At 41.3% G+C, this 14,919-nt stretch overlaps 1 protein-coding gene across 1 annotated transcript; it reads left to right on the forward strand.

Moving 5' to 3' along the window:
- Nucleotides 1-1,378: 1,378 nt before the first annotated feature.
- LOC112253427 (otoraplin) lies at nt 1,379-2,898 on the forward strand. Its single transcript, XM_024425402.2, has 4 exons — nt 1,379-1,596; nt 1,847-1,986; nt 2,410-2,526; nt 2,696-2,898. Exons 1-4 carry the CDS (start codon nt 1,470-1,472, stop codon nt 2,717-2,719), a joined length of 408 nt encoding a protein of 135 aa, XP_024281170.1. The 5' UTR covers nt 1,379-1,469; the 3' UTR covers nt 2,720-2,898.
- The last annotated feature ends 12,021 nt before the right edge of the window (nt 2,899-14,919 follow it).

Here is a 14,919-nt window from a genome sequence, read left to right on the forward strand (position 1 = left end):
GAAGATCCACGCAATAGCGTGATTGAATTTTAAAGGCGATGTTCCTGCATTCGCAGAGACTGCATTCACGGTAAACGCTGCATATGTTGGCTCTAATGGAAATAACCTTTACATTTCAATCGCACTATAACGCAGATCTTCGACTATATAGATTGAACCTAGTGCTTTTGCTCAAAACAAGTGAGAGGCTCTGAAAACAATATTGTTAACAAGTTGTGTGCATTCACGTGCTTTATACTCATAGAGATCTATGATTGGCTAACGGCAAACAAGCTGCGTCAACCATAAACTAAAAGTGCAGATATTATGCTCATTAACAAATTAAGAGGTAATAATCCACATGAATATATTGTCTTTATAAATAATGTTTTGTTGTTACATTTAACTGGTAATCAAGGTAATTTCCTTAGTATGTGACGTCAGAGTTCAGAGATGATGGACAAGTTTCCCACTAGTAATTACTAGTTAAAGGTGCGTTCAAGTTCATTTTCCCCAGTTGTATACTGGTATTTAAGAATTTACCAGTTTTTAGAACGCATGATCAATCCAGTTTTACTGACACCATTTTCCAGCTGCCATGTAGGTAAAACCTGAAGACAGGGCCCATCTTTTGTAGGCTCCTGCTAGGATATCACCAAGGTGTAGTCTGCAAAACAACAAACCTGTTAGCCTAAATGGAACTAGTGGAAATGAAGGGCAGAAAGAATATATTCCCTAAACGCAGTAATGTCCTGAATTACATTTTTGATTTAACCAGGCAAGTAAGTTAAGAACAAAGTCTTATTTACAATGACAGCCTACACCGGCCAAACCCTAACAATGCTGGGCCCATTGTGCACCACCCTATGGGACTCCCAGCCTGGAATCAAACCAGGGTCTGTAGTGATGCCTCTAGCACTGAGATGCAGTGCCTTAGACCGCTGCGCCACTAGGGGGCTCCCTAGTGGCGCAGCGGTCTAAAGCACTGCATCTCAGATTAGGTGCATCTCAGATTAGGTGTTATTTAACACCCCCGGATTTAGAGGAGGAACAGAATGCGGAGAAGGAGAAGTCACAGATATTATCTGTTTCTTATGGAACTCTGGAGAAATCAAGTGGATGTGGTTGAATCATACTCAAATCTCAAATGTTCTATAAAGCACTAAGGATATACCTGTTTATGGCAGCTGCATGTTGCCAAACACAAAAGAAAAAACAAGAAAACATACAAATATCCATGTCTGTTTTTGATAAGAGCTCACTGCAGGGCTTTTGTTTTTCCCATAAAACTTGCAGCCACTTTTTTCTTTTTCTTTTAGGAATGTGGAATGTGGAGCCGGTCAACTCTGATTGGTCAGAATTCCTGTGATGAAAGGGTTCTGCCCATCCAGACATAGGAGAAGAAGTGTGTGGAAGTTTACAGTAGTGAGTTATTTCGCACTCACTCACTCACACACATACAGTACATTCACTTTCTCACCGTCTTCAGGATGAACCATCCACTGCATTTCGCTCTCCTGCTCCTCTCTTTGGGATTTCTGTGCCAGACCACCACCAATGCTGTTCTTATGGACAAACTGGCATACAGCAAAATCTGTGCAGATGAGGAATGCTCATGTGAGTACAGTAGATTTTATGCACCTTACCGATCTGAAGACCATTTTTGGAAAGTATGGATTTGGGTTCTCTATTCAGACATTCTGCATTTTTTGAGGGGTGTGACAATACCATGCACCCATCAATCAATCCAGTCAATACTGGCTTTATATGTGATTTGACAAAAAGAGTGCACAGTCAATGTTTTTTCTTATTTTATATACTGTCGGTAATTTGCTTTCATGTTGATTGTGTTGTTGTTCCCTCTCAGATGCTCTCTCTATGGCCGTGGCTCTGGATGACTTCACCGCTCCTGACTGCAGATTCATCAACATCAGGAAGGACCAGATGATCTATGTGTACTCCAAACTCACACCAGAGGAGGGCACTGGAGTCTTCTGGTCTGGAAGTGTATGTTCTGTGATGACGGGTTTGTTTCCAGAGTTACAGAAACATTTTCATCACTGTTCACAATATGTATTTAGAAAATTGTTCATCCAAACCGTTTTTGTCAATTCATGTTGAAATGTAAAGACCATGGGGAAATTATTCCATGTGATCAATGTACCAATCAAATCAGGTGATTCTATGCTCCATCTTGTTGGTCGTGAGGTTCATAACTTTTGAGGTGCATTTTGCTGTGCCTGTCACATTGTTCAATCATTTCGAGTTGTGGAATGTGTGAGATTTGGGCAGAAACTCACAGATATATGACTCGATCGCACAAATGCATCTATTCTGCTCTTCCTAAACCTGCCCCCTAGATATGAATGTTTCTGTCATGGTGAAACACTTGAGCACATCTATCTAGCACCATGTTCCTCTCTCTGGCAGGTTTACAGTGAGCGTTATGTGGACCAGATGGGCATCCTTGGCTACTTCCCCAGCAACCTGGTGAAGGAGACTACCAAGTTTAAGAAGGATACTGATACTGTGGCGATCCCTACGGCCGTGAGTATTACCTCAACTTCCACGCATTCAACACTATAGCTACGACAACATGTTGTTTGTCTCCATTCATTCTCGCTCAGTAGCTACATTCTCACAGGTAATCAACAGATCCTGAAGTACTACTTATTGTTGTAGTTTTGATCATTGTTACATTTGTTCTCTCTTGCAGGACGTTGACTTCTACTGTTTCTGAATCTCTGGATGATGCATGCCTCTTTATTGATCAACTGTTTTGCTTTTTTTCTGAGAATTACAAAGGAAATATGTGGAAGTAGAGATCCTTATGATCTGCGGAGCAAAGTTTTTATTATTTCAAAGACTTTTCTTGTATTTTGATACAGAAAATGTGTCAATAAATCCCTTTCATCCCAATGTTTGTACTGTACTTGTTGAATCTTCTCAAATCAGTGATCAAATTATCACTAATATGACTAAAACAAATGTACTAAGCTTACTGTAGGTTATATTAAACTTGTTGTAGTTTGGCTGAGTGGAAATTCTATGTTTCCAAGTACCCAAACATACAACAATATCACAGTGAGGCTAGGATACTGCTGCTGTGTGTTGGAAAGACTCCTGTATATTTTGGATGTGTTTAGATCCTTAGTAAACAGGACCGCGGAGTAAGCCTGCCAGGGTTATGGGAGTTACCTTATTTCATATGATTAGGTGTTATGAAAAGCACCACTGAAAACATTCTGATAAAATGTTGGTGGAAGATAATATCAATTTGATATGCTTGGAAACAGATAGAGGAAGGAGAAAGCGTGTCATTGATTTTGCAGTTGATGAGGCAAAACCTCATCATCTGGCTGGGTATGACAAATGTATTAGAAACAACCTAACGACTTGATATTAGATTATAGAGTAGTAAATACCTCTAGAAGAAATATTATGTGAAGATTTGTCAAGAAGATATTTTACAGCGGAAATAGAAAGATTTGTTTTTTTGGGGGGGCCGTGTGGAGCGTGAACACCAGACAAGTTGTGTATTTTTCTGTGGTGAAGGAATTTCTCTGGGGATGCATCCTGGTCTGTGGATGTTGAATGGCTGAAAATTGAAGTTAATTATGTTTAAGAGCACATTCTCTTCCTCCTGCTGTAGTGGTATTAATGATATTACCTCATTTAATTTGTTATCCTGAATGAAGCTCTTTGTAGCAGTGTCAAACCTGCATTTACATAATCAAGCAAAGGTCGTTATAATCCAGAAAAAAGTAAGCAAACTGTGTTTTACACAAAATATTTAAGTGTCACAGTGGGAAAATGATCACTTTAAAATATAGGTCACTAGGTCACTTTAAAATATAGTAAATATTATTTGTTTCCTCTTCCTTGCCTCTTTCAGAAACATTTGCATATTTGCATATATTTCATTAACACCGTGAGAAAGGTAAACACGAAAACCAATTTTCCCAGTATACCCTTACAATGAGGCTAATTCGAAATGTGGTTGCATAGTCTTGTCTCTCGCTCTCTGTCACATGCAAGCATGCACCCACACATGCATGCACCAACAGTGCATTCAGAAAGTATTAAGACACTTGGACTTTTTCACATTTTGTTACTTTACAGCCTTATTCAAAAAAATACAAAATAAATGAATAATTGGAACCCGAAGCTTGTAGAGTTATACCCAAGAAGACTCGAGGCTGTAATTGCTGCCAAAGGTGCTTCAACAAAGTACTGAGTAAAGGGTCTGAATACTTACATACATGTAATATTTCCGTTTTTATTATAATAAATTAGCAACACTTTCTAAAAACCTGTTTTTGCTTTGTCATTATTGGGTATTGTGTGTAGATTGATGAGGGGGAAAAACAATTGAATCCATTTTAGAATAAGGCTGAAACATAACAAAATGTGGAAAAAGTCAAGGGGTCTGAAAACCTCCCGCACACCACATACACACACACACGTGCACACACACAGATAGAGACACACTTACACTCATAAACGCATCGACACACTGATTGTGTTATTCGGTGTGAGTAAACACTCACTGTGTGTATGAGTGTGAAAGGTATGTAAAGGTGTTAAAGGCAGTGTAAGGTCATCAGGGATGTGTGGTGAAGGTGAGCTACTGAGGTATGGTAATGACCCATCTACTGCCATGGCAATGGTACTCAGGCCTACATGCTCACCTTGAGAGAGAATGCAAATCAGCTTTGGAATTCTAAACATATGAATTTGAAATGTCATGTTTTTAATTTCCAAATGTTAATGCATTTCTTATGGGTTGGTAATGACACCCCGAGGAAGGCAGCTTCCGAAACTTTGGTGACTATTAATGAATAATTTGCATCAGAGCAAGAGTGGGTGCCCAAATACTCTTTTGAATACTGATTGTCCCAATTAATACTAACTGGAGAAATGGTGTGATTTTGCAAAACTTGAATCTAATATTTGAGTATTTAATCTATGTTGCATATACATACTGTACATGTATCCATTAACCATTTGATCAGCATCAAAATGATTGGCAAATTGCAACAAACAACTTGAACTGCAGTGTATTAGCGCTGGTTTTCATAAAACAATAGTAATGGGAAATGACATGCACCTGCTTGCTAAAATAGTCTTGATTCCAATGAAAAACACATAACAATTTACGAGTAGATGAACTGATCTCTCATTGTTATGGCCTCTGGTACCAGACAACTGATTCTAGGTTCTGCATCTAGGTTCTCTATTTCCGCTACCAATTAAATAACGAACGTTAGGAACATCGAAAATCATCAAAGGCCTGTAATAAATTAATGTAAAATACTTGTATGCTTGTAATAATGGAGTATACATCATAAAATGTTTGATGTCAACATAGAATACAATTTTTGTGCAATTTGAATTAAATGTATTAGACCTACAGTATTTATAGGCTAAACAACATGAGTTTTCAATTAATACAATGTGTAGGGTAAATTGCCACAGTAGATTTTAGTGGTAAACGAGTAAATACTTTATTTTAGTTTTACAGAATGACTATCAAATAGATACTGTACATCTGTTCTTAGTCTGCTCAATTAGCAGGTTTTAAATGAACACTTTCTAGGCTTTGGTGGGAATGGTAATATGGTGGCCAATAGGCCTAATGGTTGCAACTGACATCAGCTGTGTGGCTGGTTATAGCCCGTATTGACAGTTTAACAAGAGATGAACTTGCTGTAATACGTTAGGCCCATAATGGTTGCAATTGGCCTGATAGTTTTAACTATTTCGTTGAAGCTATACTGTGGTTGTTTACAGTTACATTGTTTACAAACAACGGAGTTATACAAACTTATATTTGGGTTCATGAGGGAGTTGTTCATGAGGCATTTATAAGTTATATTCTTCAAGAATCAATGTACAGTATACATCATTCATTTAAAAGTTTTTTAAAAATGGTGAAATCACAGATTGCCCCATAAATTCAACCCTATGCCTCAGGAAATCTGATGATTCAGTTTGGAGCCAGGCCAACAGGAGGGATTTGTGCGGTTATTTCATCATTAAGAAACAAAATACACTTTTTCTTTTTCGTCCAGGGGCCTCATTACATTTCAAAGGATAAACTCCCACACCGGAGACATCAAGGACGACTCCAATCAAAAATTAGATTAGAAATTAATCAATCATGCAGTTAACTTTAATGTTCAAAAACAAGACAATTGTGATGCTCGTAGTAGTTTAGACAATAATTCTGTTTATTAAGGAACACATCTTCACCCAGTGGGGAATCATTTACATGATGTGAAAGTAACGTGATCAGAGATCGAAATGTCTCCTTTATGAGCTCATTTTATAGTGATAGCTCAGCGTGACTCACTTTTGAAACATGCACGCTTACATCACTCACGCACACACACGCATGCACGCGCACACACACACAAACAAACAAACAAACACACAGAGGTTTTTCAGAGAATACATGCTTTTGCATACAATGGCCTTCATGATTTAACATGATATTGATATTGATATTTCCTTTCTCAGTTAAGACTCCCTCCTCAGGATGTGTGGACATTATTTATCTCTCCTCTCCATTTGATTGGCTCTGAAACCTCCATGTCCCGCACTGCATCATTTCCACCGCCCTGTTACAGCTGGGAAGGAATTCAATTCATCAACGTGTCCATTTTCTTCAGTTTCACTTAAACACTTAAACAACCAAATGTGTTTTATGCTGTCCAAGGATGTTTATTCCTGATAATTCCAAGATCTGTTTATTTCTTATCCTTTTAGATGTATTAATTTCCTCTTTTTTTAACTCTATTTATTAATTTGACCAGAAGCACATTGGATACTGACGGCTAACCAGTGAAGAAGAGAGCGTTGTCCCAAGCAAAAATCAATAGTCTCTCCCTCTCTCTATCTGTCCAGATCAATACAAACCTGTTTATGTTCCCTTCAACTGCAAAATGTCACCAAGGGAAAATATTTATAGCTGCATAGCTATAGCCCATGGCTCTCAAAACTGCAGTATTTGCCCAACAGCATTAGACATTGGAAGATGAAACAGCACTCTCCCATATCCTTTGTTTTTCTTGCTAAACATTCATTCTAAAATAAAAATCTCTTACTGAAATAGGTTGCTTTCATTCTGAAACCTCAAACAACCACTTCAGCAGAGTAGGGGGGCGAGTGAAGTACATGGTGTTCTGGGGATATACACTGAGTGTACAAAACATGCTCTTTCCATGACATAGACTGACCAGGTGAATCCAACTGAAAGCTATGGTCCCTTATTGATGTAGCCTGTTAAATCCACTTCAATCAGGGTAGATGAAGGGGAGGAGATAGGTTTAAAAAAGAGGAAGCTTTGAAACAGTTGAGACATGGATTGTGTATGTATGCCATTCAGAGGGTGAATGGGCAAGACAAAATATTTAAGTGCCTTTGAATGGGGTATGGTAGTAGGTGCCAGGTTTGTGTCAATAACTGCAATGCTGCTCTGTTTTTCATGCTAAACAGTCCACCACCCAAAGGACATCCAGCCAACTTGACGCAACTGTGGGAAGCATTGGAGTCAACACGGGACAGCATCCCTGTGGAACACTTTCAACACCTTGTAGAGTCCATGCCCCGACGAATTGAGGCTGTTCTGACGGCAAAAGGGTAGGGCGCAACTCAATATTAGGAAAGTGTTCTTAATGTTTTCTACACTCAGTGTACATGTAGTACCAGTGATGTGGTGTAGCATCTGGCTATGTCTCTTTTCTTCCATACTGTCTCTGTATGCCGAAGCTATGATTGACAATAGACAGGACTGGAAATCTCCAGCTATGTCCTCAGAAATGGCCAGGGTCCTATTACGTCGTTTTTTTGTTTTTAGAAACCAGGTTCCATATTTTGGCGGTGAATTTGAATGAAGTGTGTTATTCTAGCGACATGTTTTAGTAGTGTAACAAATTTGGGGTATAGCCCCTGCCGGGACTCAAACCCAGGTCCAGTGACTGTTAATCCAACACCTTAGAAATTACACCAAGAGATCTTTGTGAGGTCACTAGGTGTTGGGTTAGGGTCGCTACAATATACTTTTTGGAGTTTTTTGTTTTTGGAGTTTTTGGAGCCCAGAGCACAATTTCACAGAACATTTTAATAGACTTTGTCTGGATTAAAGCCAGCACTGTTACAAGTGCAAGTAGTGGCTGTTTTTATTCAGAAACAGTGTGCTCCTTTAGGAATATGTGAACGTTAGTGTGTTTCTGTGTGCGTCTCTCTTGGTTTGCACGTGTGTGTGCGTGTGTGCGGGTGTGCGTGTGTGCGCATGTGTCTTTGCGTGTGTGTGTCTTTGCATGTGTGTGTGCTTGCGTGTGTGCGTGTATGTGTGTGCATGCATCCGTGTATGTCAAAGCAAATGTCTCCTCGGGCCCTATGTCTATTCTCCAGTCAGACGACATTAGCTTTGGGGGTTGCCATGGTGACAGGCAGGGCTGCTGTGACAGAAAGTCATGGGAGAACCTCACTGATTGAGTGTGTGTGTTTCTATGTGTGTGCGGGCAGCAACCCTGCTCCCACCTGAAACACACACACTCCCATACCCACACCACTGCCACCCAATGACTGCAGAGTTTTCCAGATAAATCAATGGATGGCCTCTACTCTGTATAGCATCTGAGTCACTCACTGTGTGACAGGAGGGAAATGAAACATAACTGTGGCTTTTTCATCCCCACATTATGATAACTGCAGTCAGGGAAAATGATTGATCCTGCCATGTGCAGTAGAGATAAAATAATATCACAAAAATATCACATCAAAAATGCAGGGTAATAAAGTGTCAACATCTGGATATTATAACTGTTCTAGATTGTACTAGCAATAATTCAATTTGAGCAAATATTGTTAGACAGATGTTATATGAAACAAGCACTATGGTATTATGTTATGCGTGTAAAATAAATTATAGACCATCTTTGTATGTAAACTCATGTAGGACCAAAACTCTGAGCTAGATAACACTTTGAAGGGATAAGTCTCAAAAGGAGGACTCACCTAAGACTACTACAGAGAGTCTCTCAGTACAGTAAAGAGAGGGGAGCAGAACTGACCCACTGGGCACAGACATCAGTTTTTACATTTGGTTGAGTTGACAACTAACATAAATTCAACGTGAAATCAACAAAAAATTGTCACCATGTCATTTTGGTTAAAAGATGAAATTCCCTAATGTTGATGACTTTTTGCAAATTCAATCAGTTTTCCACATTGATGCAACGTCATTACATTGATTTTCTGGGGTTTGAAATGACGTATAACAATGTTGATTCAACCAGTTTTCGCCCAGTGGGGAGTCACGTCTTCCACTGATGAAAGCCTAACTTGCTGCAGATTGGATAGAATTGAAGTCGAAATGAGAAACAGATTAAAGCAGTAGGGCAGAACATTTGAAGTGCAAACACTTTGCTTCCTGGGCCCTAATATGACCGGGGGGTGTTATTGTTGTTGAAACTGCTCATTTTTCTGGACAGGCAAACATCCCATTCTTTGTCCCAGGAGAGTAGATATTTACTCAGGACAATGGCAAGGAGAGGACTCCATTTGTAGGTTCCCATTGGGTACACGGCTGATAAACTGTTTCTAAGTAAGTGTGTGTGTGCTTTGTTTCTCATCTCATCTCTCTCTCTCTCTCCACCCCCCTCTCTTTCCACTCCCCCCACCCCCCCTCTCTCTCTCTGTTTGTTTCCCTCTCTTGCTTTTCCTGTGTGCGTGTGTGCGTGCATGTGTGTATATTGCCAGTCCTAGTCAGCTCTCCCTTGCATGGATGGCCAGGTATGTCAGCACAAATCTCCTTCAAATATGTCTTCCTCCTAACACCTGCTCCTCAAATAGCTTACTGCATCAATATGGGAGCAACAACACAGAATACAGCGTGGCTAGTATAACATCAGCCAAGTGCTCTGTGAACATTCAGGTGATTAGATGAAGAAGTTGTTAAGATAGAGGACCCGGCAGCCTTTTTACTTGGTGTGGCGCAGTAACAGTTCAGATAGAGTCGGAGGATCAGGTGCAAAAATAGGTGCCATTAATTTTACAGTGCTAGTCATGAGCACATTGAATCCAGATATTATTTACAAAATAATGAAAAAAAGTGAAGAAAAATAGTTGAAAGAAATCATTTATTTGAAAACCAATACATTTCCTTAGACAGCAAAAAGACTAAGGCAAAATGCCCATAATCTCACACATCTGAGTGTATAGCATAGTTATAGAGGGGTCGCAGTTGCATCACAAATAGACTAGCAACCACACCCGGCACCATGTTGGAAGACCAGCGTCAGTCTGGTGGAACTTTGTTGCCTTGTATCCTCCAATCACCCACATGGATCACTGCATTTTGCTACCCCCTGAAGCATAGGGAAAATTGTGCAATATTTCATTTTTCGAAGGACCAAGAAAATGGAAGCAGTGGGAGAACATTTTCAAGTAAATAAATATATCCACCCCCTCCAGGTGTCGCCGATCTTCCCCATTATCCCATGTGTATTTATACCTGTGTTCTCTGTTTGTCTGTTGCCAGTTCATCTTGTTTTGTCAAGCCTACCAGCGGTTTTTCCCTCTGCTTCTGTCCTCTCGATTGTTCCTGTTTTCCCGGTTTTGACCTGTCTGCCCGTCCTGACCCTGCGTGCTGTCCTCTACCTTTGCCCCACTACTCTGGATTACTGACCTCTGCCTGACCTTAAGCGTGCCTGCTGTCCTGTACCTTTGCCAGACTACTTTGGATTATTGACCCCTGAACGTCACGACCAAGCATTGGACACTTTGCGGGAGCAATTCCGTGGGTTGTCTTCTAGGCAGCCTACCATGATGGTAACCTCCCAGCCCCTTAGTAACCCGGCTGGTAGCAGCCCCGTCACATCGGTTTCCCGGGAACCCCGCTTACCTCCCCCGGAGAGCTTCGATGGAGAGTCGGGCACATGTCAGGGGTTTCTCGCTCAGTGTTCCCTCTTCATGGAGCTGCGGCCTTCCACCTTTCCCTCGGACCGCTCTAAGATAGCATACCTCATCACACTGATGTCCGGGAGGGCCCTCGCCTGGGCTACGGCTGTTTGGAAACAACAGTCGGCCGTATGCTTCAGTCTGGAGGGATTCGTGGCGGAGGTGACAAAAGTTTTTGAGGCTCCGGTGTCCGGGAGAGAGGCTGCCCAGAAGTTACTCCAGCTTCGGCAGGACTCCCTCAGTGTAGCGGACTATGAACCCAGAAGTTACTCCAGCTTTGCCAGGACTCCCTCAGTGTAGTGGACTATGCGGTGGATTTCTGCACGCTAGCAGTGGATGTTGCCTGGAACCCAGAAGTTCTGTTTGACTCGTTCCTGCACGGATTATTGGAGGACGTAAAGGACGAGCTTGCAGCCCGGGAACTACCGACGGATTTCGACTCACTCATCTCTTTAACCATCCAGATCAATGGTCAGCTATGGGAACGTAAGAGGGAGAAGAGGTCTGATTGCGGTCCCAATCGCTCACTCAAGGATCCCACCTTGCATCTGATGAACTCCAGAAGTCCCCGGCGTCTACGTCCCTGAGAGGATTCGAGCTTACCCAAGTTCCTCCAAGAGCCTCCGAAGATTGCCGATTCACCTCTTCCCGAGCCGATGCAGCTTGGCAGGGCTAGGCTGTTTCCAGCCGAATGTGTACGCAGACTTGACACCCAGAATTGTCTGTATTGCGGTACTGCCGGTCATTTTGTGTCTACCTGTCCCTTCAAGAGACCTAGCTCATTCGTTGGAGTGAGTACTCTGGTGGTTCTTAAATAATTGTTCTTCTCCCCTTACTCGCCCCCCTCTCCATGCTATCCTGTTGTGGGGCGACCAGTCCAAGTCTCTCCAGGTACTCATCGACTTGCGGGCTGATGTGAGTCTTATGGACGTTACCCTGGTATCCGAGCTGGGCATCCCCACTCAATCCCTCCCCATTCCCATGGATGTTAGAGCGCTGGACAGGCACTCTATAGGCCGGGTCACTCCAACTAAATCAGTGATCAGTGGAGTGAGGTTGGCCACCTCTGGTATTGCCTTTTTTTTGTTCACCTATAATAATGCTTTAGTAATAATAGCCTAGCCACTTGTTACTAAAATGTCAAAAATGTACATATGAGTTACCATACACTTTGAAATTATATGAAATAAAGTGTTGATTCTTCGAAGTGAAGTGTTGAAACTTGGACAAAGTAGTAGAAGTAGAAACTGATGCTGCAGCAGCATTGTTCATCTTCACAGTGGGAATCCAGTCAACATGGGTGTCTTGATAGAGGTCAGCTGGTGAACGAACATACAGTACATAAACAAGTGAAAATCACACCTAATGTTAAAATATCACTCCTTCAGGACACCTATACCATCAGGGCTCTTGAATGTTTGGTTGTGTTTGATTCATTCAGGTGTTTTAGTGTCATATAAAGACTATATCTATTGTTGGGCTGGAACAACCAATAGTCAACACTGCTGGTGTTCTATCCCATTGAGGCCTTTGTCCTATGCTGTAATGTCCATAAATGTTCCCCCCTTTTATGAATAAAGTTCTCAACAAATTATCATTGGGTCAGGCCACTGGAGAGTTTTTTTGGACAATAATGTCCTCCACCAAGCTAGATGGAGGTCATATTGTACAATTTGTGTCTCCCCTTTCGTGGACCTAAAGTAGATGGTTGGATTCAAGATGAGGTCGTTTTTATTGAACTGTTTGTCAGTGACAACAGAGTAGGCCTAGGCTACCCTGTGATTTGTTGCATAAAAAAAATATTCTGGTATTGTCTCCAGTCATATAAAGTGTAGTAGAATTGCATGACGTGTTTATCAAAAGCCACATTTTCTCCCGTGCAAAGGAAAGAGAAGGAACATCTCTGATGTGGCCTATAGGCCTATGCCACTACACGCTCAGCCATGCACAGTGATTATATTGAGCTATATTAATAGCCTAAATTATGATTATCCATTCTACTAATCACATTAGGTATGGTAGGCTTACATTAGTCTGTAAATGCCATGATCGATGCATTCAATGCTTTATTTTAAAAGTGCATTTTTATGGTGAAAAAAAGAGCTTCCCCAAAATGTAAAACTTGTGTGTGCGTGCGTGTGTGTGCCTGTTAAACTGTGTTGGCTAATGTTTCTTTGGCCTTTTCACACTCATTTTGGAGACACACAGATGGCATTGTTGATGCTGTCATGTTATTACCATGGTTTCAACTTCAACTGCAGTTTTTATGTGGCTACTCTTGCTTGGAATAAGATGAAATCGACTGTGCAAAACATTAGATAACTTGACTGTACAAATGGACGTTATAGTTTATTATTGTATTGTGCATACTTTTCTTTGCAATTCTACGCACCATTTGCTGTCGGGTGTGAAGACCTTTAAAGTGTTTCCCTTCTCGATGTAAAATCACATCTCCTGTGACATCAACACCTAACATTTCTTTCCTTTTCCTGAGTTCGGAAACGTCATAGCTGTCACCATGACAGCAATGATTTATCACCTAGAGTGCATCTATGATGTGAGTGTGTGTGTGTGTGTGTGTGTGTGTGTGTGTGTGTGTGTGTGTGTGTGTGTGTGTGTGTGTGTGTGTGTGTGTGTGTGTGTGTTGTGTGTGTGTGTGTGTTTAAGAGTTTAAGGGTTTCAATTGTGTCGTGGCCTTTTCTCATACTAGTCCATCAAATTGGTTTCCATGATGAACAGTGCACTATGTCACACCTGAATAAACTGCATTCAGACAAGAGCCCTTGCTCCCAACCATGCCTTTCTGTTATGAATCATCCCTATGGTTACCATAATGATTCAGGGAATTGGCAGGGGGTGTGGTTTAAAGGTGAGTGCTTCGTGAAAAGGAAATGGGTCAGGTTCAGTCAGAGACCAATAATGGAAGGCTCTCCTGCATTCCATTCACAGCCATTAAAGATGTTGGCTATTCAGCCATTAACTCTGGGACACAGCAACAATCCGCCTGGATAGCAGTAATGAGGTCAACAAAGGGTCAAAGGTCAAAAGTAATGTGCTGAAAATATAAGACAATAAGAACAATTGAATGACAATATAGGCCATATAGGCTCTCCATTTGCCTGGAGCAATGGAACAGTGCATTCAATGGGAAACAATAGAGAATAAATCAATATTATAGTGATAAGATAGGCATTTCATAAAATCATTATGTACATTTCAGCCGTATTAACAGTACATCGATCAGAAAAGCTATGAAGGGGTATTTCAAACTGGACTCGGTCTTAGTGCTTTGGCTGTTTGAGGTAATCATGCTCTGTTGTAATCTGTCCTCTCCCTCTCCTGATGAGCAGTGTGTGTGACAGGTGAGGAGAAATGACCGCACCTGTCTGTCAATAAGGAGTGTGGTTCAGGAGCGGCGGTGTCCTTTCAAGGTAATACACACATCACACACAGTCCGTTCAGAATATGGATCACTTGGTTGTTGTTTGTCGGACTCCTTCCTCCCCCAAAGCCCATTCGTTTGCTCTGTAGTGAAGCGTGTGAAAGGGCAAAAAGGATGGAACTTTGTGAGGTCAATTTCTCACACCCACGTCAGCCATGTTGTTATTCTGGTAGCTTCTGGTCATTTGCAGCGCAGTTCCCTCTACTTAACACCATCACAAGTGCGTGCAAAGAGCCTATGTCATTATGGCATCCATACAAAAGAAAATATAAGACTTGCAGAGACCTTTCTCTAACCATAGACACTCACTGATTCTGAACACACGTTTTTTATGTATATGGCTTCATACGTTTTTTTCTGATCCTCTTAGTTTGGGGATGTCTACAGCCCATGTTCAGTAGTGGAAAGGTTGGTATTGCGTAAAAGCCACAATATAATCGTGACAGGCTCCAGATAGATCTTGCGTTTCCAGAGTCTTTGACCTCCGTCTGAAGGAGGTTGTGTAACAAGCATCAGTTGGACGGGCTTTA

Source organism: Oncorhynchus tshawytscha, linkage group LG06 (assembly GCF_018296145.1).
Source record: "Oncorhynchus tshawytscha isolate Ot180627B linkage group LG06, Otsh_v2.0, whole genome shotgun sequence".
In the NCBI taxonomy this organism is placed as follows: domain Eukaryota; kingdom Metazoa; phylum Chordata; class Actinopteri; order Salmoniformes; family Salmonidae; genus Oncorhynchus; species Oncorhynchus tshawytscha.

Coding starts and splice junctions, on each gene's coding strand:
- LOC112253427 (XM_024425402.2), top strand. CDS start 1,470: ATGAACCATCCACTGCATTTCGCTCTCCTGCTCCTCTCTTTGGGATTT. Junction 1,987..2,409: donor GAGTCTTCTGGTCTGGAAGT/GTATGTTCTGTG, acceptor TCTCTCTGGCAG/GTTTACAGTGAGCGTTATGT. Junction 2,527..2,695: donor CTGTGGCGATCCCTACGGCC/GTGAGTATTACC, acceptor TCTCTCTTGCAG/GACGTTGACTTCTACTGTTT.